At 54.0% G+C, this 22852-nt stretch overlaps 11 protein-coding genes across 11 annotated transcripts; 4 read left to right on the plus strand and 7 right to left on the minus strand.

Annotated features, from left to right (window-relative positions):
• Nucleotides 1–26: 26 nt before the first annotated feature.
• Nucleotides 27–583, plus strand: GLOTRDRAFT_132118 (uncharacterized protein; the record flags this gene model as incomplete). Its single annotated transcript, XM_007871009.1, has 2 exons — nt 27–75; nt 135–583. Coding segments are annotated over 2 exons (498 nt in total), but the record flags the coding sequence as incomplete, so codon positions are not given.
• A 726-nt stretch (nt 584–1309) lies between these two features.
• On the minus strand, nt 1310–1504 carry GLOTRDRAFT_20614 (uncharacterized protein; the record flags this gene model as incomplete). Its single annotated transcript, XM_007870956.1, has 1 exon — nt 1310–1504. A coding segment is annotated over one exon (195 nt), but the record flags the coding sequence as incomplete, so codon positions are not given.
• A 1550-nt stretch (nt 1505–3054) lies between these two features.
• Nucleotides 3055–4364, plus strand: GLOTRDRAFT_140473 (uncharacterized protein; the record flags this gene model as incomplete). Its single annotated transcript, XM_007871010.1, has 5 exons — nt 3055–3364; nt 3432–3580; nt 3631–3786; nt 3842–4006; nt 4062–4364. 5 exons carry the CDS (start codon nt 3055–3057, stop codon nt 4362–4364), a joined length of 1083 nt encoding a protein of 360 aa, XP_007869201.1.
• On the minus strand, nt 4286–6341 carry GLOTRDRAFT_112124 (mitochondrial pyruvate dehydrogenase). The gene is made up of 8 exons (XM_007871011.1): nt 6139–6341; nt 6010–6087; nt 5833–5948; nt 5520–5761; nt 5231–5469; nt 5111–5172; nt 4634–5062; nt 4286–4578 (listed from the first exon to the last, which is right to left on the minus strand). Exons 1-8 carry the CDS (start codon nt 6212–6214, stop codon nt 4468–4470), a joined length of 1353 nt encoding a protein of 450 aa, XP_007869202.1. The 5' UTR covers nt 6215–6341; the 3' UTR covers nt 4286–4467.
• Nucleotides 6342–7763: 1422 nt separating this feature from the next.
• GLOTRDRAFT_47843 (uncharacterized protein) lies at nt 7764–9546 on the minus strand (the record flags this gene model as incomplete). The annotated part of the gene is made up of 2 exons (XM_007871004.1): nt 7764–9198; nt 9248–9546. Coding segments are annotated over 2 exons (1734 nt in total), but the record flags the coding sequence as incomplete, so codon positions are not given.
• An 87-nt stretch (nt 9547–9633) lies between these two features.
• GLOTRDRAFT_112126 (ribosomal protein L10e) lies at nt 9634–11104 on the minus strand. The gene is made up of 6 exons (XM_007871012.1): nt 11027–11104; nt 10797–10900; nt 10502–10740; nt 10199–10444; nt 9993–10148; nt 9634–9816 (listed from the first exon to the last, which is right to left on the minus strand). Exons 2-5 carry the CDS (start codon nt 10884–10886, stop codon nt 10073–10075), a joined length of 651 nt encoding a protein of 216 aa, XP_007869203.1. The 5' UTR covers nt 10887–10900; nt 11027–11104; the 3' UTR covers nt 9634–9816; nt 9993–10072.
• A 139-nt stretch (nt 11105–11243) lies between these two features.
• On the plus strand, nt 11244–12838 carry GLOTRDRAFT_140477 (uncharacterized protein; the record flags this gene model as incomplete). The annotated part of the gene is made up of 2 exons (XM_007871013.1): nt 11244–11463; nt 11516–12838. The coding sequence occupies exons 1-2, from the start codon at nt 11251–11253 to the stop codon at nt 12836–12838; spliced, it is 1536 nt and encodes a 511-aa protein (XP_007869204.1). The 5' UTR covers nt 11244–11250.
• A 205-nt stretch (nt 12839–13043) lies between these two features.
• On the minus strand, nt 13044–14024 carry GLOTRDRAFT_140478 (trimeric LpxA-like protein; the record flags this gene model as incomplete). The annotated part of the gene is made up of 5 exons (XM_007871014.1): nt 13044–13568; nt 13620–13672; nt 13722–13827; nt 13882–13961; nt 14014–14024. The coding sequence occupies 5 exons, from the start codon at nt 14022–14024 to the stop codon at nt 13279–13281; spliced, it is 540 nt and encodes a 179-aa protein (XP_007869205.1). The 3' UTR covers nt 13044–13278.
• Nucleotides 14025–14141: 117 nt separating this feature from the next.
• GLOTRDRAFT_140479 (uncharacterized protein) lies at nt 14142–18401 on the plus strand. The gene is made up of 4 exons (XM_007871015.1): nt 14142–14418; nt 14697–16030; nt 16084–16285; nt 16339–18401. The coding sequence occupies exons 1-4, from the start codon at nt 14226–14228 to the stop codon at nt 18009–18011; spliced, it is 3402 nt and encodes a 1133-aa protein (XP_007869206.1). The 5' UTR covers nt 14142–14225; the 3' UTR covers nt 18012–18401.
• Nucleotides 18402–18532: 131 nt separating this feature from the next.
• Nucleotides 18533–20161, minus strand: GLOTRDRAFT_140480 (uncharacterized protein; the record flags this gene model as incomplete). The annotated part of the gene is made up of 2 exons (XM_007871016.1): nt 18533–19852; nt 19910–20161. 2 exons carry the CDS (start codon nt 20159–20161, stop codon nt 18533–18535), a joined length of 1572 nt encoding a protein of 523 aa, XP_007869207.1.
• Nucleotides 20162–20653: 492 nt separating this feature from the next.
• GLOTRDRAFT_140481 (uncharacterized protein) lies at nt 20654–22272 on the minus strand (the record flags this gene model as incomplete). The annotated part of the gene is made up of 2 exons (XM_007871017.1): nt 20654–21964; nt 22015–22272. The coding sequence occupies 2 exons, from the start codon at nt 22270–22272 to the stop codon at nt 20654–20656; spliced, it is 1569 nt and encodes a 522-aa protein (XP_007869208.1).
• Between the last annotated feature and the right edge of the window lie 580 nt (nt 22273–22852).

A 22852-nucleotide genomic window follows, 5' to 3' on the forward strand; every position in this document is an offset into this window, starting at 1 on the left:
GATGAGCTCAACTCGTTTGCGGAGCATCGCCGCCCAATTATCGTGTTACGCCCTCAGGCTACAACTCAAGTATTGGTGAGCTCCTTGTCTTGACTGTTACATCTCCCTCGCTCTGACAAAGGAACAGCATAAAGTGGGTATCAAGTACAGCCGTCTCCACTGGGCCTGTGTCGATCAGACACGGTACCTTGACAAGGCGGATCTCCCAACCGATGCCAACACCCTTGTCGATGCTGACAAGCTCATCGACCTCAATTGTGCTTGGCTGGCTGATGATGACTTGGAGACGGTTATCCGTTCCATCCAAGCCAGCCACCAGCGTGGTGGACCTCCTCCGAAGCGCAGGATTACCAAGAAGGACAAGCTTGAGCGGCGGGAGGCAAAGGAAGCGCACCTGGCCCATGGTCAGAGGGATTATTTGATTAACCACAGGAAGGAGATGGCATTCAAGAAGGAGGACAACAAGAAGAACAAATGGGTAAAGCTCAAGGAGAAGAAGCAGAGGAAAATAGACAACAAGATATACAGGGAGTTTGAGTTGGAGAATGGTATGGAGGAGGGTGCAGCTCAGAGCTCTAAATAGCTTTCTTTTCTTATCTTGTTCTGTTCTGATTGAAGTGTCCCTTTGCCCCTTTGTTCACATCTTGTGCTTCGCATTTTAATCACCACTCTTCCAAATGTCTTGGTTTGTCAGTTTAACCCGCCTGCATTCATTTGTAGTCTACAGCCATTTTAATTAAGTCGACCTGCCAGGTGATAATGGTGGAGGGTGAACGGTGGACTTTGAGGACTCCAGTGCTTAATGAAACAGAATCAGGGGTGCTCAAATAGGGGGTAGGAGGAAACCCCAGACCAATCGCATGAGTTTCAGACCCCATCGATGGTCGACGGAGCCAGGCTGCAACCCGACGGAGATCGGTGGAGGGGGAACGGTGGACATTGGGGGGTTCGGTGCTTAACAAAACAGGATCGCGGGTGGTGGAATAGGGGGTAGCAAGATCCCCCGGACCGATCGCATGAGTTTCGGACCCCATCGATGCGCGATCTCTGCCTGCCAGGCCCGGCGGGACGAAATCGCCCGCGGGGGGCCGGGGTGCGAGAATGGCGGGTCGGCGCGTGCCAAGGTATGCCTCAGCGTGCGCGTAGGCCCACCCCCAGATGGTCAGTTAAGCGTGCCGTTGGTAATTCCCGCGAGCATCGCTAGGCCGGCCCAGCGTCCGTTCCATATGGGTAGGTATAGGAGCCGACAACCGCTGCTCGAAAGGTTAGAGTCGGGTTGATGTCAAGTGGTCGGACTAGCTAACCGAGCCTCCACAATGTCTCGAAGCCCTTCAAAATGATGAGTGCTGGCATTATCCATTACCAGGACGGAATTGCTCTGAGGGAACGGGCTCATGTTATCCAATAACATGTCGATGTAGAGCTGGAACTCCTCCACAGTCCATGAGCAGGTCAGGATGTCGAGGTGTAGCACACCGTCGAGGGAAATAGCAGGTAGTATCAAATGTCTGGCAAAGAGACTGAGCATGAATCTACGAGCAAATCAACAATGCACTTTTTACCCCGACCGAAGAAATCCCATCGACGTGCTCTATCACCCTCTGGAGCCCAAGCCATGGTCCTCTTCGTAGTATGCCGATTGCAGATTCATCCAGGAATATGAGCATATCCGGCCGATAATGCTCGCCCACCTCGATTTGATACTGCACCCATCGTTCTTCATCTCGTTCGATTGCAATTCGACTGACCTGCTGATATTAGCGCAAACCAGAGTTATTATTTCGCGATCTCACACACCTTTTTCCGGGTATATCCTTGACGCTTTAGGGATCTTGATATTGTGGTCTCATCCACATCCACGTCGCATCCCTCCCGCAACATCTGGCGTAGTTCTGTCAGGTATAAGTCTGGTGTTCGCTCTACTAGTGCCTTGAGGTACTAAAGTCCATCGTTTAGAATCTCCAAAACAAAGTAGATAGAATTCATCACATACCGACACCTCAGCGCCAAGTAGTTCACAAGGACGGCCGGCTTGTAGAGGACGCCGTACGACTTGCCCCATTGTGCGCCAGAGCTGAATTACTTTCCGTACAGTCTTGAGACTGATTTCTGTACTGTTTGCAATATCTTTTGGTGTCGGAAATTCGGAAACTGCCTTCCAAGGGACCGGCGTTACCACGGCCTGCCAGCCAATGGCAACGACCTTCCCACGCATGTCCCTATATGGCAAGCGAGGGACATGGCTCAGATGGCTATCGTTGCATGGCAAGGCACCCATGGCCAGTACTTTCACTATAGCCACCAGTTTTCTCGCTTTCTTCATCGTTTCTGTCTTGCTCGTTGTCTCCTTGATATTGTATATTACTTATATCACTTATATATTTGTTCCTATGCAGACATGGAACATGGGGAGTGGAAAGTCCTCGACCACTATTACGATATATTATACTAAGTATCAAACTTAGTATCAGCTCTCTGGCAGAGTGGTTATTGCGTCTGTTTACTACATAGGTACCATTGCATTCAATATTTGAACCGGTCCAGGTTCGAATCCTCATGTGCGCACTTTGGAATCCAGCATTCCATTTTTGGTAATGCCATACACGACAGGTATCCCCGTGCTGCCACCCGGCAAGACCGTGGCAATGCCGTTGTAAGGTCCATGGCAAGGTCCATGGCAAGGTTTACTGATGTTTCATAAGGCGGTCCGCCCTTGCCGCATTGGGAAGCCTTGCAAGGCCTCGTAAGGCGATTTGGAAATTTCCGACAGGGGCCATGTGATGAGACATAGTGATAATGAGTTGCTTTTGTTCTTCTGGTATATGTCGCCGGTTGCTCATACTCGCGTCGAGGAAGGATGAAGGCTAAACAACCAGAGCTTGACCAGAGCATTGGGAAAGGTGTCTCATTACTTACCCTTTTTGGTTGGTTTGGTTGTCACGTGCTGCACTGCCTCCATCTCGGGCTCAAGTCCGGAGAGCCCTATCGTTTTGCAGTCAGCTGTAAGACGCCCTGTTGAGACCACGCCTCCCACGTTGACCTTTTGTGGCCAATATGCTCCTGGAACCCGGCCCAGTTCCCCTAAGTGACGACTTTGTCCATCCGAGTCCGACTGCTACACATGCCTACAGCTACTGCCGTCAGATTGAGCAGGAGATACTGCAAGAGCAAGCACAGGCACCCGGGAATAGTTCCCTGGCAATAACCTTGATGAACATTCGTATCGCGGGCCATTTGATCGACGTGCTGGCCCAGCAGCACGAAGACTATGCGTTGGCACGTGTTGTAGCAGACATTGTCGCCGGGGAGAGGACAAAAAGAATTGAGATTGGCGAATACTACAATCAGTATTTTATCAAGAGTTGTAAGCCTGCTTTCTGTGTCCCGTAAATCTTGACGTTGATCTGTGTCACTTAACTCATCATTTCCAGTCCGCGGCAACAGGGGACGGACTCCATCGCCTTCTAAGCACCCCTCAAGGCCACCATTTGACTTTCGTCAGGAAGTGATTAAACGCGAGCTAGAGAGCAGACAGGAAGAGTTTACGTACCCGAAGAATCATCACACCGCCAAGAAATGGGTACGTCCAGACTGTCGTGACGCAATCCAGCCTCTGACCCATATTCATAGGCTCTGGTACGAGACAACTATCGATGTGTTCTTACGAAGAACGTTGAACTTTATAGCGATGCAAGCAAAGCAGATAAGTCGTTGAAACCAGTGAAAACGCAGTGCGCCCACATCTTCCCGGAGTCGACTAACAGAGACTTCTCCGACAACGAAAAGGTCAGACCTTGCGGTAGTTTCTTTCATCCTTCATTAATCTCGACAAATATTCTAGTTGGAATATGCGTCTCGCGTTTGGGCTGTTCTTGAAAGATTTGGCTACCCATCAATCAAAGACCAACTCCTGGGAGATCGCATCCACCTTCTCGACAATGTGCTGACTTTGGACCCAACCATGCACAGTGAGTTTGACGCCCTTCAGATCTGGTTCGAAGCCACGGTACGTCCAACGCAGTCGTATACGTTCACATGCTTTGTAACCAGCTTGGTTCTAGGACGTCCCTAATCAGTACGAAGTCGTATCTCCTCAGGAGGAGCTCTTAAGGCTTCTGCCGAATGAGGTCGTTACTTTCGAAAGTACCAACGAGCGCCTCGCGCTTCCCAACCCGACATATTTGCGCATCCACGCGCTGTGCTGCAGGGTCGCGCACCTGGCAGGCGCTGCCGAGTATTATAATAAATTGGAAAATGATGATGAGTACTGTGAGACCGGCCCCGTCCCTGCCGATGCCCTTGCGGCACGTTTATACGATTTAGCATTTCACAGGGAGGGGTTATTACATTCTCCTTTCTTGTAGGTCAATGCTCCCCTCAATAAGATCAGTCCGTACTTTTCTCTGCGCTGAGGACGGAGACTTTTGTTCGTCACAGGCAATCCGAAGCTGTTAACAATACACAGAGCTAAGGCAACGGTTCCCGACTACTTGAGAGACGATTCAAATGAATATAAACATCTGTCCCGAAGCCGTCCATCGAGATCAACCGTAAGTCGCCGCCGAAGTAGCGAGCATACTGAAGATACATCATTCAGCCACAAACTCGCAAGCGACCGTGCTATCGTACTCACCAGTCTGGAGAGCGGCAATCCATACCCGAAGCCTGCCATGGGCGCCCGGAAATCGCTCGCTTGGAAGTCCGGGTCGAGCTGACCCTCCATAGTTGTGTACATGTACGTCCAAATCAACGGAATGGCACTCCTCGGAATACCTCCACCCTCATCGCTGATCTTGATCGTGATGTCTTCCTTACCCTCGACGACAATCACCTTGATTGGCGGGTAGCTGTCTTCGCGGTCCACGCCAAACCGCTCGACGACGGCACGCAAGGAGTTCTTGAGGAGCTCGAAGACGATGTGTGAAAGATGGCCGGGGACGTAGGCGAAGTGGAGGTCTTTCGGGCAGATGAGTTCCACGGGAGGGCCCTTGAAGAGGCCGTAGTGTTCCTCGCAAACGAAACGCGCGTTCTCGATCGCTTCGCGGACAATGTCATGAACGTTCTGAAAATACGTCAGCGGGCGCTCTACGTATAACAAGGAACCACTCACCGATCTTATACAGATGATACCGACGTAGTCTGGATGCGGTTGATGCGTGTTCAGTGCGATGTCTACGAATCCGCGAACGCGGTCAGGGATATTTGCGATGAAAAGAGAAGCCGCACTCACGTTGTCCAATCAGAAACCGAATGCCGATACGGCTTAGGTAGAACCGGTCCAACCAAGACTGCATGTCATATCCAATGTTCTTGGCATTTTGGCTGCGCTTCCACTCCAAGACACCTTGTGCAACCGTGGTCACGGTGGGGTCGTGCCGCCGCTTGATGGCTTCGAGCGTTTTTGTGAAGCGGTAGTTGTAGTCGCGAACCTCGGGAGGCCACTCTGTGCGCGTCGTACGAGCATAGTACCTGAAAGCCGAGTCAGAATCGCCTCGGGATGAGAAACAGTGGTAACGCACCTGCGCGCCATCGGTACCCTGAGCTTTAACTTGTTTGACACGCCGCCCTCCCCATTCCCGTTACTATGCTGCGAGCCGTACGAATCCCCGAACGCAATATTGGCGCCCTCGTACAAGTCGTCACCGTGATAGGATAGTGAGGGGTTCGGAGTCGATTCTGGAAGGTGCTTGTCGTCGGGCTTTTGATGCAGCGCGCGTCTGAGTTCGGGCGACAGGTTGATGCGAGGGAAGTTAATTAGCTCCTGCAGAGGAACTGTCAGCATGCGAATACAACGGCAGAAAGAACGGAGCCAGAGGGGGTATGTGGACGAACCTCGAACGACTGAGCGTACCAGTTCTTCACTTTGTTGATGGACGGCATGGCGGATAGGTTGTGTGGGAGCGCATCGAGCTCTGCAACGCGATGCGCTAGGCGAACCGGAAGCTCCTCTGCTCCATAGCACGAATACCGTCAGATGGTTAGATGACCATGCCCGTTGCACGTACGCACCTGCTAAGAACTGACTCGCCCGGAGCAATGTCCCCTGGTTGGGATTCTGTCCGAACAGGACCATTTGCTGGAGGGATACTGTGCGTGCCAATTAGTGACTACCGATGCGCACAGACCGCTGAGACGGACCTCCTGTCTGGGGAAAGGACGCAAAGTGGTGTATCCTGTCCCATAGGGCGGGCGTTATGCGGAAAGTGGCGGACATGGCTGGCGAACGAGCGGCACGTCTTCAGCGGGGGCAAGCAAGGCGGGGAGACGAGAGGGAATGCGGGGAAGCGAGGGTCATGTATGAGCAGAAGCGGGGCGTATTTGACAAGGCTAGACAGTGCAGCAGACACTAGCCGGGGCGCGCTGTCCAATCCATTCCTTTGCCCCGCATTCAAGTCTAGAAGCAATCACGTGGAACGCGTCTGGTCCATGCGGGACCTCCCAAGCCGTGGCGGACTATCCATAGCCCGGTCTGAGGAGGAGCTCTGTGGCCGCGCACAACCGGCCGAGCACGTCCAACCGTCGGGAAATACTTCAGAGAATAAAAAAGATATTTCATCCCGCATCCATTGGCGTATGTTGCTCACATTCTCCTTGACGCTGCACCTGTAGACCCTATGCACATTTCGTAGTTCGTATAGGCTACATAATTTCTATTCGACTAGAGCTACCAAAAAAAACAAATGACAAGGTATGATACAATATGCCGTATATGCTAGTGTACTGGATGGAACGAATTGTCATACAGACCGTCTGTGAATATTAGGTAACGTATAATCTTACTTGCTGCTCTCCCGACCCTCTCGTGCTCAGAACCCGTGGCCGGTCTCTGCTCGGACATTTGATGTATAATGCGGGTGTGGATGAGGATGAGCTGACGATGTGTATGACGGTCGCTGTTGCTGATAGGGCATTGTCGGAGTCCATGAATAGGGCTGCTCGGGTTGCTCGTCGATCATCTCTACCGAGCGCTTCGAAGGCAATCGGACGTGTTCATAGATCGCAGGAGCCCCACTTGACGATGACCGCGACGATTGTCCGCTTAGACTATCCCTCCGCTCGCTCTCCGGCGAAGAGACCGGAATGCTTTGACTCTTCAACTCGGCCTCCAACGCCTCGATCTCCTCCATCATACCCTGGTTGGCAAACTTGAGCTGCTGCAGCTCGTACTGCCAACTCGTCGCCGTCGTCAGCTCCGCAAACACGTTCTCGTTTGGTGGGTGAACCGTCGACCTGGCCTTCGGCACTGAACCATCGTCGACCTTGACCTGGCAGACGACAGGACGGGACGCACGCCGAGCGGAATCGTCCCAGAACGCAGACGCTAGAGACGAGCCCTGGGGAGCTTGCGACCGATAGACAACGACCGTCACCCTAAACGAACCTCCGTCCTTCTTCTTCATCCAGCATCCAACGCTCACCGGGTCCTCCCGTTCGTTAACCGCCGTCCTTCCCACCGAGCCTTCCACGACTCTCACCATGTCCTCGTCTCTCTCCCCATCCGCCGTCACGACCAAGTCGCCGACGGGCCGCCCAATCATCTCGCCCACGCTCCAGCCCAAGATGTCCTTCACTGCTGCGCTTACGACCAGGAACGTACCACCGCTGCTCAGCATACCCCAGAACTCCTTATCGGGAGTCGGATGGCGGTGAGCCGAACTTGAACCCTCCTCACCTGACCGCGACGTCGGCAAACCCTCAGGCAGAGGCATCAACCCGCCCGCCTTCGATACCGCCGCCCAACTGAGCTGCGGCAGCTCCTTCACTCTCCCGCTCAGCACGATCGCCTTGCGACCCTTCCCAGGCTCCACATGCAACCGCCCACGACACTCCACCCACACCCAGCTCCCCCACTTTGCCTGGGCCCGAAAGAGCAGGTCGACGGTCTTCGGAACACCCATCCCAGACGCAGAGCCAGCGCCCTCAGAGGCAGCCGATCCAGGATGCCCAGTCGACGACTCCTTGAGCTCCCGCATCAGCGGGACGACGTCCGCCGGATGGCAATACTCCGAAATACACTTCCCTACGAGCTCTTCAGGCTCATACCCGAGCACCTTGCGTACCGCCGGTGCGACATACAGGAAAGAGCCCTTGAGCGAGAGAACGTGGATGAAGTCGGGCGTTCCCTCGAGCAGAACGAGATTCAACGGGTGCGCGCCGTCGACCTCCGATTTGCCGTCCCCGGGCCCTCCGGTGGAAGCGAGAGCGTTGCTGTCGAGGGTCAATGGCAGGGAATTGACGAAGGCCTGCGACGAGAGCAGGGACCGGAACTCCTTCGAGACGGCGTGCATGGCGGTACCGCTAATCCGTCTGGCCGAAGCCCCAGCAGGTGGTGGTATGATAGCATTGGAGCTGTAATTCACGACATACGTGCCATCCCTCACTTTCTGTAGTATCGCGTTCGGCTGGTCCGTGAGGTCAACCTGGAAGCCGACCTGGTAGAACACCTCGTCGCGCTCTTCGGGGCTGTTGCTCGCGCCTCCGTAGAGCGGAATGACAGTGACCAGGTTGATGAATGCACTGCCATCCTTGCGGTAGTTGACGATGCTCGTCTGGCATTCCTTATTGGCTACGAGGTTTTTCCTGAGGTAGGCGACAGATTCGGGAGAGGTAAACTTGCGCTCCTCGCCCTTCTCGAGACGACCCCCGGGCGCCTGAAGGAAGCGGCAGTTGCGGCCGATGACTTCATGCTCGTCGTACCCCGTCAAGGCATAGAAGGACGGGGACGCATACACGATCGGAGAATCGTATCGCCGCACGTCGACTACAGTAAACGAGCATGTCATGTCGACCGGTCCGAGGGTAATGGTGGGATTAGGGCGCTGTGCTACACGGGCCAAGAGCGAGAGAAGATCGAAGCCTGTGGCGGAGTAGAGAGGGAGACCAATGCCCGAAGACGAGGTGATAGGAATCGTCGGAAACATCGTCGTCCCCAGGACCGTCGCCAACGGGGCGCGCATGTCCAGCGGTACCTGGCTGCCGCCAGTAGAGCTCGAGGGGTAAGAATGGTGGCGCTGGCGAAGGGGGTCATAGGACGGTCTGAGCATGGGGCTGGGCGGCGACGAATCGGGCGGTGGCCTGTCCTCTGGCAAGAGAACGGACCGAGTGTCCACGGACGGGACTGACTGTCTGTGCCGGGGCGGTTGCATGCCATGGCCCAGCGATGAATAGGCTTGCGACTTTGGTTGCGAGCTCGAGGCGCTGGCAGAAGATAAGACGAAAACAGAAGAGAAATTACGAAACCACTCACGGATCCTCATCGACATAGAAGCCGTTGTTGCTGAACCAGGACGACGCGAGCGACCCGGGCGCATTCACCATCCCCGCTGGAAGAACCTCGGCGCCGCCTCCGTACGCAAGCGTCGGCGGGCCTCCCAGCATGAACTGGGGCATCTGGAATTGCACTGAGCCAGAAAACGTCGCAGAGTCGACGCCGGCGACGGCCTGGCTGCCATTGTCATCTTCCCCGTTGTAGTAGCCATAGTCTGAATTCGGACGTTGGGACGAGCTCGATGGACCTGCGGGCTCAAAGTACTTTGAGAACGGCATGTCGCTGCTGCGCGCTCGACGAGTGCTACGACGAGGACACGGCGCAGACGACGGTGGAGGGCCTTGAGGACGGCGGCGGCGATGACAGGGACGGATGTTGGAGCATGGACGGACGCCGTTTATATTACGCTTCGCGCTTAGCTTCTTTGACACCCCTCATCCGCTCTTTTCGCGCTGCCCTCCGTAACAGGCCATTACTCCCGCTCGCTCATTCCGCTATAAATACACTCGTGTTCTGTAGCCAAATGCAACGTCTATTGAGCTGTCTCACTACGAACGTTGTAGATATCAGCACCCGCTCTGCCAACACCTCCTAATAGTCCAAGCGAAAGATCCTTCTATGCCCCGTTTCCCCTAGCCGCCGCTCATAGGATCGAGCGGCGTAGTGAATATAGGGCAAGATGCAAATAGACGAAAGGCAGAGCAAACACAATCACCTCACTTACGTTTCCAGGCACCTCGTCCATACGGCAGGATATCATATACATGCTGCATATCGTAAGGTACAGGGTAACACAGAGATAGATCATGCCGCGAGCTGAGTACGCAGGTTCTGCTCCAGAGGGCCCTTCGGCCGGATGAACTTGACGTATGCACCATCCCTAAGTCCGCGGTGAGGGTTGTAGCGGTACACGATAAGCAAGATACGCACTGGATCACACGCTTCTCCTCCTTCAGCTTCTGGTAATCTTCCCGGTCAACGTTCGTGAAGCCCCACTTCTTCGAGACGATGATCTTCTGGCGACCAGGGAACTTGTACCGCGCACGGCGCAGAGCCTCCATGACGACGGGGGCGTTCTGGTCCTTGCACCGGATGGAAAGGATGATCTGGCCAATGTTGACACGGGCGACAGTGCCGTACGGCTTGCCCCACGCGCCACGCATACCGGTCTGAAGCCTGAGGTACGCGGACCGTCAATCTCGACCGCCTGCCCAATACTCCGCGTCTACGCACCTATCAGCACCGGCACAGGACAACATCTTGTTGATACGGAGGACGTGGAAGGGGTGCACGCGGACCCTCAAATGGAACGAGTCCTTGCCGGCCGTCTTGGTGACATACTTGTTGGCGCAAATACGGGCAGCTTCGAGTGCTTCGCTCGACAGCTGCTCGTACTCGTCGGACACCAAGTGGACGCAGAAGGGGAAGTCGTCGACAGAGGCGCGTTTCCGGCCAAGATCGAAGATACGAATCTATACCATACGCATGAGGCTCCCAGCGCAAATCAAGTCCAACTGCTTCGACCGACCTTGGGGTCAGGGACACCACGGTTGTACCGCGACTTGGGGTACGGCTTGTTCTTGCAGTAGCGGTAGCAGCGAGCGGGACGGCGACCCATGACGAATGTAGATTCTGCAAAGCCAAGTCAGCGTCATCCGACGACATCTGGACGCATCCATCCCGCGCCCGCAGCATTTCCAGCTCAAACTGGCTGGAAGCGACAACGCAGCAGCATAGCAGCAAGGAAAGACGACTTACGGGTGGTGAAAGTTAGTGAGGACGACGGGTGGCAACCGAAAGCCTTTTGAGAGCGGGGACTTGGGGATTACAAACCGCGGGACGAACTGGCTGAGTAAGCCCAGAGTAAGCCCGCGGTGGCGCCAGCTTGACTCGGCTGCACAGCCCCGTGGCACAGGCAAGCCTGGAAGCGGCTGTGGCAAGTGCACTCCCGCCACAAAGTTGACTACATACTACACAGTGAAATGCATACAGCCCTCAATAACCACGACATTCTTGCTCTCATATTCGCCTCTCTTTCTCCCGAAGTCGGAAGTGATAGGGCATCGGTGCTCAACTGTGGCCTGGCCTGCCGTGCGTTCAAAGAGCACGCATTGGATGCTCTCTGGAGGAGCATCTATTCAATTATGCCCCTTCTCCATGTTATACCATGTATCAATGTCATCAACGGGAAATGGGTGTGTTTGCTCAAATTATACTAGGACACATTCTTGGCTCATTTTCGTCAAGGCGCTAGAGCGTCCTGTCAAGCCCAATGAGCTAGAGCACTTCAAATACTATGCTCATCGTGTTCAGGTGCTGCTCGACTATCAAGACTCGATAAGTGAGGTTGATCTTTCAGTCTTTTCCCAGTTGACACAGCTCCTGGGTGGTCCCCTCTTACCCCGCCTACGCGCCACACACTTTGTCTGGGTACCGGGAAGACAATTCCCCGATGTGTTAATAGGCCCAATGTTGGACTTCATCTGTATCCGCCTTATAAGACGTTCCCGTCCAAGGCCTTCACCAGACGAGGGACGTAGAGTCGCGGAAGGCTTCTCCTCGCTCCTCCTCAAACTGTCTCGCGACGTTCCGCGTCTGTGCCATCTGATCATAAGTGATACAGGTTCTTACCTTCCCATCGCACATGACTTCTGCAGCTTGAAGCGGCTGAAGACACTGCAGGTGGAGAATTTGCCGGGACTCCGCGGGGCACCCAAACATGGACCTGTCCTCACCCCCAACCAATTTCTTTCCCTTTCAGCTTTTACCGAACTGCATCATCTCAAGCTGAATGTTGCTCAGGCATCTGGTTTTGGCGACATTTCATTTCATCTTCCATACTTGCACCGAGTCGAGCTTATTGGACCTGTAAGCGACGTCGTAGCTACCCTCAGGGCCGTGCAAACAAGCCCGGTAGTTCAGGTGGGGCTGAAGTTAACCAGATACGACCAAGTCATTTACTCCCTGTTCCCATGTGTCGTCTTTCCTCACCTTGAAGAGCTGGCCGTATCTGAAGAACCATCCATGGCCTTGGGTATATCGCAACCGCTTGAGGAACCTTCGGCCAAGACCATCATTTCATCTCTTCTCAGCTGCCTGGATCTTAAGAAATGCAGCATTCGGACGCCTTCTGTCGTTGTGCTTGCGGACGATGGTATGATGGATTCAATCGCCCAATCGTGGCCAAAACTCGAGGAATTCGCTTGGGACTTCCACAACCTTACAGACATAGGCCTGACGCCCAACACGCTCGCGTCCTTTGCGGCTCACTGCCCTCGCCTCATATCCCTCGGCCTCCCAGTCCAGCTGGAAATGCCGCTGCCCAACGAGCGGCCCATATCTGTGCACGGACTGAAACACCTCACATGCTACAAGGCACTCCAGCCGTATCATGCGGCGCAGGCAGCGCAGCGTATCCTGTACCTGTTCCCCGGCTTGGACAGGGTTCTCTTCGATTGTGCGCGTATTCGAGCGGAGGACGCATGGTTGAACGAGGCGATCGAGGCCCTCAGAGGGACGAAGAACATACGTGGTGAGCAGGAGCTCTCAGCTGCTCCCGCTCGAGACTGAGGCGTACACGCCATATGTGTATATGTGCCTGCTAGGAGGACAAGGCGTACTATGCAAAACGACTGTGTCGGTAAATTGCCTGAGGATTGTGATTTGCGGTGGTGATGTCAATTAAACAAGTGGACTATCATGCTCCCATTATACCCGGACCTTCGGTGCACCCCCTCTATAGCAAACCTTTCTATGCTCCAGGTTGCCCTACACAGCCGTTTGACTTTTGACTCATAGAATCGACAGCAGTGTATTCAATTGCGGTTACGGCGAGAGTCAGAACGACGAGGGGTCCTAGCTCGGTAACATGCGTGCTTGTTTTTACAAGGGAGCCCGAGTTGACCGTTCCACCCAAATACACTGCAAAGCAGGTCTTCACCAGTCGAGAAGACATTACGAAAATTTAGGAATACCACTTGAATGACTACGACCTCGTCATGCACCATACCTCATGTGCCATCTCCCCGGCGTAGCCGATTGAATTTGGGCAGCATTTCGCGCAGGTACTCTGCATGTTTCCGCCTGAGATCAGCTTCCTGCACCTTACCTCTCCCGGTCCACTTGCGGCGTTCCGCGGCGGGCCCGTAGATGACAGTGTAGTCGTCAAGCACCTCGTCTTCTGTGGGCACGACGAGGCAACCCGCGCCGACGACGCAGAAGGACGCCAAGCGGACGGTGTGGTGTACCCGCGCGCGCGTCGAGACGGTGTTGAAGTTTCCTACGGACGGAGATTCGACTCCTGCGACAATGTTAGTCTGTAAGGTGAGAGAGCGATGGAGAGGAGACATACGGCAGCCTATTTCAAAGAGGTTGTCGTCGCCAATTCGCATGACTTCTTTCCGACTACACCGATACCGTTGAGGGCTGGGTTGTAACGGAAGTTATAAAGAACGCTTGCCGGTTGACAATGATTGCGCCCTCCTCGATGATGTTATTCGAGCCAATAACTATGGGCCCAGCTATTGCGAATATAGTAGCCTTTGGGTGAACAATGGTGCCTATGGGCTTGCGGTCAGGATGCGGCAAGTACGATGCTGGTAGTAAGTACTCACCCGAGCCAATTGTGATGTCACCCTTGAGCTCAACATCCTGGCAGACGACGGCCTTTGAGTGTATCGTGTACTTGTCGCGTCTAGCGCAAGTCAGATTAAGGCCTTGCAAAAGAGCAGTGTGGACCAACCGACATAGGAGGCATGGTGGTCGTAAGAGACTACAAACGGCGTAGAGACGACTAGAGAGCGGTTTGTAGTGGGACTACAAAAGCCTGGGAAGAGAGGCGCCTCGTGTTGTTGCCTCGTTTACATCATCTCGGGCGTATACCCATTCCTTTCCCCTGTACCCGTTCACGTCTGCTGGATACCCGGTTTGCATCTCTTTCTTTTCTTCATCCTTTCTAATGGCCCCCCCGGTCCCCGCCCCGCCTCCGCCGTCTCTTCAGGAAGCGACCAAGCACGCAACCCAGGCCTGGCAAGACGACCTCCAGTCGCTCTTCAACAACGCCAAGGACCGCTTTCCCGACGTCGTATGGGAGCTTTACGCCGAGGAAGACGACAAGGAAAAGAGCGGGGAAGAGGTCTGGGGCCATAAAGGTGTGTTCGACTCGAGTCCTGTCGTTCGACTTCGCCTCTGGCGCCGGCGTCTGGTATGACATGTGCGCGCTCCCACAGCGCTATCCGTGGCGCTCTTGCTATTTGGAACGGAACTGACAGGCGAAATAACATGGTCACCCTTGGATGATGATGTTGGATGTCCAGGCGCGCAGGCTGGGGTCCGTCGGAGGCACTGCGCAATTGACAGAGGCCGGCGACGGTGTATTGGAATAAGGCGCCTGCTTGTTGACTCAATACTAACGCACTTGCTACCGCAGCCATTGTCTATGCAAGAGCTCCTCCCAGTTTCCAAGCCCGTTATTTCTCGTTTCGACCTGCTCCTGTTGCATCTCCGACTCCATATTCTGCATCTCCAGGAACACTTGCAGGCCAGTCGTCTCTTTCTCTGGGCCTCGACTTGACTCCATCACGATCCCCTTCACCCTTCCGCGTCCCTTCTCCCTCACCGTCCGGAACAGCAAACACCCTCCTGCGAATCCCGACCTTCATTAACCCGATATTATTCTCGAATGAACTCGAGTATCTCTATACCGGCAAAGGCCTCGGTGAAGCCTTCGAGTTCCTGTTCGACAGCACGGACTCTCGTGAAGACGCGGATACTGAAGAGAGTCGCATCGACAAACTGCGGAAAGACCTCGTGTTCATGTGGAGGTCTCGCCTCTACTCAGACGTTCGTATAACCCTTGAAGGCAATTTCTCTTCCAGCAACCACGAAAGCGCCACTGCCATTTTCTCGTCACACCGCTTCATTCTCGTTTCTCGGTCTCCCTACTTCCGTACTAGGCTCCTGACATGGCCGGGTGCCGTCACAAAGGCTTCGGAGCCTCTAACGTTGAACCTCCCCTCACCTCCGTTCACCCCTGCCTCATTGTTCTTCACTCTGGGCTTCATGTACGCTGGTACACTGGTCTTCTCGCACCGCACCTACGACCTCGATACCGCGTTCCACATCATGCGTTCCGCAACGTATCTCTCTCTCGACAGCTTATACAATGAGATCCAGGCGCGGATTGTGCAAGAAATGATGCACGGCCTCTTCCATGCGTTCCTGGAGTTCTCTGAATACGAGCGGATAACGGGCGGGAAGTGGGGTATCGGCGGCTGCCGTTGCCGACAATGTGCCAGGCGCGCTCCCAGGGTGCTGGAATTTGCGACAGCCGACGACGTGAAGAATCCCCACCTTGACCGCGGCGCTAGGCGAGCTCTCGTCGGTCTCTTTGGCGAAGGCTGGGTTACTCCGGAATTCACCAAGTTACCTCAGAAAACACGGGAGAGTCTGTTGAAGGGTCTCGCCAAACGCACGAACCCTCCGAATGTCTTCGCACTCCTGTTTGCCGCCCAGCACGCGATTGAGAAGCTGAAGACCATAATCGATGCATGGGCGGATATATCCAGAGATATGGTCCTGTCTGCCAGGAAGGTGATGGACGAAGTCCTCTGCAATCAGGCTGAGGAATGTTTTGAACAGCCTGAATGGCTAGAGCTGATGGAAGCTGACGGCGTCCGGTTCGAGGATGGCGAGCGGGTCGGGATTGTTATGGATTCGGTATTGCGAGGTCTGAACGAGAAGAATGCAGGTCTAGTATATCAGGTGCGTGTTGATGGTGGCGTCAGGATCGGCGCGTTCTTGATGGTCCCTCTTAGACTCTGGTCTCTTCGATACTGCTTCGGCCTCATGCTACGGAAACGGATCAAACGATGCTGTCGTCGACTTCCCATGTACGCGTCCAAGTGGAGGAAACGCGGGTGGAGGTCCTGAAGTGGTTGCGGAAGAGGTGGCTGGGCGTGCGGCAGGAGGGAGGCTTCGATAATCTAGAGGGGTGGGCGCTGAAGGAAATCAGTCATGGTATCTCACATGTTTCTTTGTTTTCTTCCCCTGCGCTTATTCTTGCATTTCAGAAATCGAAGTCCCTCACGAAGACCTCATGAACACAGCTCCTACTTCTACACGGGGGCCTGTTACAAGGACTGGGCTCAGGTCCACGCTGCGGGCAGAGACGGAAACCGATACTGTGAGCATGCACTCGATGCGGACGAGTATTGCGCAGCGCAACCTGGCCAAGTCGCCTGTTGGCCGCGAACCCCTGGCTTCGTCTGCTAGCTCGGTACGATCGACCACCCGCAGCACTATGTCCTCTTCTTCCCGTGTTACTACTAGCCGACCCCTCCGTGTTCGCAATTTTGTGCCCTCTGGTCCCCGCCCCGATTCCAAGTTGACTCCGGATTCTTCGATTGCTGCTGACGACCGTTCGTCGATGGCCGAGTCGGAGACCACAGAGACAAGTTCCACACCTCCGAAACCTACAATTCCCCGACGGAGTGGTGCTTCTAGTTCTAGTATGACGCAAGATACCACTAGGCCCAAGTCTGTAGCTGCGTCCGTGAAGACCGTTCGTTCGAAAGCGTCTACTGTCCGCAAGGTACCTGTACCCAGTACATCCAGCTTGCGACCGCCATCATCGCTATCACGACCTAATTCCACGTTGTCGACGACTAGCGATTCGTCGACGACTTTCAAGACTGCACCTTCTGATATCACTTCCCGGGCGGCCTCCTCCCGGGCGCGCAGACCCTCTGTGGCTTCCACCGTGTCTACAACCAGCGTGCGGACAACGCCTAGGACTCCAGTGTCGGTCAGTGCGAAGGTGACTCGCTCACGACGGCCTTCCGTCTCCTCGACGACGTCCGCTATTTCCACGACAGCACGCAAACGTCCCTCAGTGTCCCCATTGGACACAAAACCAGGACCGGCCAAGCGTGCGCCGTCGATGGCTTCCGTTCATTCAACAGCGTCCACGTCAACAACGGGTCGCAAGACGCCTGCACGTAAGCCTGGAGCACGTGATGAAACTCCATCTCGAACCGACACACCTCCAACCCCCGCCAAACCAGTTCCAGCTTCTGCTGCGAGCACGATCAAAGGGAAGAGCACCGCGAGGACCGTACACGATAAGACTAACAGTGTCGTATCGACGAGCAGCGTATCTACGTTGAGACGCAAGGGCTCCTCCGATACCATCAAAGAAAATGGAGTGAAGGAAATTGCCGGAAAGGAGAATGGGAAGCGTCTACATGAGTCAGAGCTGGCCACGCCCCAGCTACAGGAGCCTCTGGCATTTTCACCTCGGGGAGCGACACTGGATATTGGCATTCCTTGCATAATCTCGTCCAAGCGAGCAAGGTTCAAGGCTTTTGCTCGATATATCGGAGAAGTAGAAGGCGAGTCAGGGCCCTGGGTTGGCGTCGAAGTGCCCGTGGACGATACGTGGCCTGATGAGAAGTTGGAAGGCCGACAGTGGAACGACGGGTCATGGGGAGGAGTTCGGTATTTCCAGCTCGGGACTGGCTCTGAATTCGACTACGGTGATGGCAGAGCTGTACGGCGTAGGCGATTCGACTGGGCGACCGTGAAGGACCGCGGCTTGAAGCGAGAGGGGGATACGCTCAGCGTTGACAGGGTCAAAAGACTACGGAGCGCGTCTCCGACTGCCTCGGACGTTTCGACGTCGGAATCTAGGGGCCTATTCGTCAGACCTCAACAGGTGTTATATGTGGTGGACGCTGTAGCCTGACGGGCATCTCGATCTCGCTCAAGCTGGGACTGGTGCTGGTTTTCTGGAGTCATGTATGATTGATGTTGCATATCTGGTAATCTCGCCGTTAATTGGGAACAATTGTATTGCTTCCGGTTTCACTTTCAGCTCATACCATATTCCCAATCATTACTTTCCTTTAATTGCCCTTTGCTGGACTAATCATCAATCCGTCACACTCCTTGCACTTGATAATCTCCAGTCGCTTTTTGTTCCGATGGCCATACATAGTGTTCCACCTGGCCACTGTCCGCTTGACGCGGAGGGAACATTATATACATTCCGGGGCTGCGCTATGACAATTGTGAATAGGTCTTGCAGATGCAAGTCGAGTACTGGACTGACAATATACGAGGGACAGAATAGTATTCGTCTCCGTGACATCCACCAGGGGTAGTCCATAAACTTGACACCACGGATTTAGGTCTCCCGATATCTTGATGTTACCTATGCTCCTGCATCGACCAGCAATTTTGGGAATGGGGACTATTGCTGGAGGGTCAGCCTCTTGCGCGAGAACTGGCTCGCCGGAGAGCATTCACGACTTTGAGTACTTCTCCCCATTTGCGATCAGTACTGGTGATGTGCTCAATATTGGGGAAGAGCGTGTAGAGCCACTGCGCAGTGTCGGCGACGTCGTTCAACTCCGGCCCGAAGGGGACGAGCGTTCGTAGGCCGTGGCCCGACCGTGGGGGCTCGTCGGAAGCGGGATATGGCACGTTCCCGTCGAATGCAATCATGAGCACTCGTAGTCTAGGGCAATGCACAGTGAATGCCTGTAAGCCGCGGATAGAAGGCCTACGTTCCCTATCCAGCGCGAAATTCCAGCAGAACCATTTCAGACGGGGCCACGCCTGGGCGATCTGAATCAAATTATCGTCGTCCATGAGCACTGGTTGTTCGGCGAACTTCGTGAGTTCCATGTGGAAGTGTTCCAACCTCCTGCACTCTAAAAGGGGAGGTATGAGAGTACTGACGTCTAGCGTTATGCCGGCATCGACGTTGCGACGCTGCAGCCCTGTCGGCAGTTCCAGGTACATGTGCGTCAAGGTAGAGAGGCTTAGGTAACGATAGAGAGAATGGTAATAGTCCAGTTTCAGTCTAGCTTCGGTGCCCAAGAAAAGAGCGACCTGTCGCAAACCAGCCGCAGACTGCACCAGGCGAAGCACCTCGGCGACCTTAGACGGGGGGCCAGTCAGCTTGAATTCTCGAAGAGCCCTGAAAGTGAGAGGAGTCGCATCATACGACAGACGGATATCATCCACATTCACGACGAGTCGCCTCAGGGAATCCATCTGGGAAAATGCAGAGAGGTCGTCGTAAGATACGGAGGCTGTAAGTCTGTATGGATTCCAGTGACATTCGGTTGCGATGAATAGTTCCCTCAGCCGCTTGAAATTATGCACGGCCTTGAACGATGTTCCCGGGAGGACCTCTCGCAGCGTCAGACCTTGCAGATTCGGGACAACATCAGCCAAATCCTGCAAGACAATCTGCACTGCTTCACGCTGTGAAACGGAATGTTCCAATCTGAACTTTTCAATCTCTTCTTCATCGCGTTCAGTATGCGACAGACTTAGGTCGACGTCAACTAGGGTGGAAGTCACGAGGGATGAAAGCTGTATACCCAGGTCCTTGGAGAACCACTTTAACTCTCGGAGTAAGGGTAGAAGTGGCGAGCCCATAATTCGAGAGAGCCTCAGGTAGGCTGTGGGGTGTATTGGGGTATAGTCTGCTCCGTCGTAACAAAGCTTGCGGACACGACAAGCGTACGCTCTGATGCGCATCACCTCGTCTTGCGTGACCACTCCGGTCAAGCTCTGTGTGGGAGATGCTTTAGCTATGCTTACTTCGATAATCCCTCACATTGCACATACACTGAGATCCCTGCCAAGGGAATTGAATGATTTTGTGAGTCGGAACAGTGGGTACAGGGAATCCAAGATCCTCCAAAGGGCGTCCAGAGCTAGTTCTTGCATTCTCCGAGACGTCAGGGCGGCGTTGAGCATGGCAGTACGAAGATCTCTTTTCTTCTCATCCTCGTCCTCATCGATGATGTCGTCTAGTTCATCTACGAGCTTCCCGAAAATTTGAGCGAGGATATCTTCTTGGCAAAAAAGCGGATGCATCCTGGACATCAGAGCAGTTCTAGCAGTCATGTTTTAGCTACAGATTGTGTATGCTGTGGTGTCCTCGCAGTGGGTCGGGAGACGCGAGTGAACGAACGGTCATGCTTTCAAGCGCAACTACGGCCCGGGCTTCCGTCACGAATGCCACAGTCGGCGGTAGATCAAATAAAGGCTTGACATCATATTATCCGCTATATCCCTAGTCTTTAAAATTCAACTGTATGCTTCCCCTTCAATATCTGGTATATAGAGGACAGTCGCAATATCCAACCACGTATGCGACTTCACGGGACGTCTTGACGCCAAAAGAGAACCTAGGTCGCGGCCTATCCACTGCCAGTCACCTGATTGAGGGACTTCGAGTGAAGACGAAACAGTAAAAATTGGCGACGACGACCAAGAGCCCTCCCACTCACTGCGAGGCGCTGCAGAGACGCTGACGAGACAAACGTCGCAACCCCACCCGCGAGATCCCGTCCCGGCCTACCAGGATCAACCGTGGACTGCTCTCATTCTCCGGAAAGCTTGGACGATTTTCAGCACCTGTGGCCATTTCCCGCGTTCCATGATGTCCTCCACGGACGGAAAAAGCGCGTACACCCACTGCGCAGTATCAGTAATTTCCCCCAAATCGGGCCCATATGCGACAAGCCTTTTCAGATCATGTTGCGAATCGGGTGCTTTATTGGCCTCGGGAAAGGGGACATTGCCGTTCAAGGCGATCATTAGAGTTCGCAGACGCGGGCAATGAGCTGCAAAGGCATGCAAACCTCGGACCGTAGGTATGCGGGATATGTCGTAGGCAAAGTTCCAGCAAAAATACTCCAGGTGCGGCCACGCTTGAGCCATTTGAAGCAAGTCGTCATCGTCCATCAGCACTCGTTGCTCTGCGTGGCTACTCAGTTCAATCTCGAAATGCGTCAGCTGTGCGCATACGAGGAGCGGGGGTATAATGGTCCGGACATCCAGAACGACACCAGCGCGTACATTCTGCTTCTGCAGGTCATATGTGAACTCGACAAATAAGTGGCGCAAGCTTGGCAAGCTAATGCAGCGGAAAAAGTTTTGGTACCAATCATGCTGCGGGGCATCGCCGCCGCCCAGACAAACATCGATACGTTGGAGAGGGATCGACTGCACCAACTTCAGGACAGCGATGACCTTCGACAAATGGCCTGTGAGCTTGAGGACCCGTAGGGATCGGAACGAAAGAGCTCTCGAAGTGGTCAGCACATCCGTATCGTCGACGTTGGCAGAGAGTTCCGAGAGGCTGCCCATCTGGGACAATGCCAGCAAATCACTGTAAGATATGGATACGAACGCGTTATAAGACTGCCAATAGACGTCCGTGGCGATACGGAGGCTTCTCAAGCGTGTGAAGTTCCGCACGGTGTAGAGGGACACTCCGGGTCTGAAGTTCTCCAGTACGAGCTCTTGAATATGCGGTACCTTGTCTGCTAGGTCTTCCACAACAATCTGGAGGGCTTGCGTTTGCGTTACGGAATGGGCCAGCTTGAACCTATCCTCGTCATCGTCGTCGTCGTCTTCCGATATGAATAGCCGTATATTGACGTTCACGAGAGTAGACGTAACAAGCGAGGGAAGCTGCAGGCCGACATCTCTAGAGGACCATGTTAAGTCCCGAAGCAGAGGCAGTATCGGTGACCCTAGAGCCTGGGCTAGTCTTAGGTACGCAACAGGATGGATCGGTTCATAGTAGCCGACGTAAAAGAGCTTACGGACGCGACCCGAATACTTTCGGACGCGCTGAAGCTCCTCCTCCGTAACCCCTTTGATCAGCGTCTACTACACTTGTGAACAAGAGCGGCAGAGGTAGTATTGAATTCACATACAAAATTCCCATGGACCGAGCCGAACCCGTTTACGAGCCGAAATATGGGGTGTAACGAGTCCAATATTCTCCATAGCGCATCCAGAGCGGGTTCTTGCATAGTCCGACACGTCAGAGCAGCATGGAGCATGGTACCACGTAGGAGAGATTTCTGGATCTCATTCCTCTCCTCTTCGCCGTCTCTTATGTTGTCAAGCTCGTTCACGAGCTGTCCGAAGACTTGGGATAAGATATCTTGTGAACATAGAAGGGAGTGCATTATTAATGAGCGATGTCGGTGTCGCGTCGCGCGGTGAAGTCAATACTTGTCGCGACGCGAAGCTGCAACCTCAGGTTCCCATCAACGCGATCAAGGCGGGCGCTACGTGAAGGTACTCATTGCAGCGAAGTGCTGTTACTGCATACTATATATGAATGAGTTTCATTGAGATGTCATACACCATGCTGGCCCAGGAATCCTATTTCAGTGGTTAAGATGCGAGATAATACTACATTTTAGTGGATGAAAATTTGGACTATAAGTAGTCCAACGGGCCTCACTGGGGATAGTGTCATCCTTTGCAAGGTCCTTTGTTAGCCTAGCTAGCATTGTAGCTTATCCTCGCTAAAGTTCAACCACCTATTTTGTAAGTAGGGCGGCGACGACTCCATCTGAAGACCGGTGCTCGAACCGAGGCCAAGCTATATCCTGAGAGCGGCCCGGGCTTCCGCAACGAATGCCACAAGCTGGTTGAAGTCGACGGTAGACAAAGGCTTATTCTAGTTTTTAAAATATAACCAAACCATTCCGCACGGAGGACTGAGGCAATTTCTGACTTTGTACAACGTGCTCATTCAAC

This window comes from Gloeophyllum trabeum, assembly GCF_000344685.1.
Source record: "Gloeophyllum trabeum ATCC 11539 unplaced genomic scaffold GLOTRscaffold_00013, whole genome shotgun sequence".
NCBI classification, from domain to species: domain Eukaryota; kingdom Fungi; phylum Basidiomycota; class Agaricomycetes; order Gloeophyllales; family Gloeophyllaceae; genus Gloeophyllum; species Gloeophyllum trabeum.

Excerpts from the sequence above, each read along its gene's own strand:
- GLOTRDRAFT_112126 (XM_007871012.1), bottom strand. The coding sequence starts at position 10,886 with ATGGGTCGCCGTCCCGCTCGCTGCTACCGCTACTGCAAGAACAAGCCG. Across the intron at positions 10,741-10,796 it reads GTGGTGTCCCTGACCCCAAG|ATTCGTATCTTCGATCTTGG; the intron begins GTCGGTCGAAGC and ends CGTATGGTATAG. Across the intron at positions 10,445-10,501 it reads TCCTGTGCCGGTGCTGATAG|GCTTCAGACCGGTATGCGTG; the intron begins GTGCGTAGACGC and ends CGCGTACCTCAG.
- GLOTRDRAFT_140479 (XM_007871015.1), top strand. The coding sequence starts at position 14,226 with ATGGCCCCCCCGGTCCCCGCCCCGCCTCCGCCGTCTCTTCAGGAAGCG. Across the intron at positions 14,419-14,696 it reads AGAGGTCTGGGGCCATAAAG|CCATTGTCTATGCAAGAGCT; the intron begins GTGTGTTCGACT and ends TTGCTACCGCAG. Across the intron at positions 16,031-16,083 it reads ATGCAGGTCTAGTATATCAG|ACTCTGGTCTCTTCGATACT; the intron begins GTGCGTGTTGAT and ends GGTCCCTCTTAG.
- GLOTRDRAFT_112124 (XM_007871011.1), bottom strand. The coding sequence starts at position 6,214 with ATGTCCGCCACTTTCCGCATAACGCCCGCCCTATGGGACAGGATACAC. Across the intron at positions 5,762-5,832 it reads GGTACGCTCAGTCGTTCGAG|GAGCTAATTAACTTCCCTCG; the intron begins GTTCGTCCACAT and ends GTTCCTCTGCAG. Across the intron at positions 5,063-5,110 it reads GTATCATCTGTATAAGATCG|AACGTTCATGACATTGTCCG; the intron begins GTGAGTGGTTCC and ends ACGTATTTTCAG.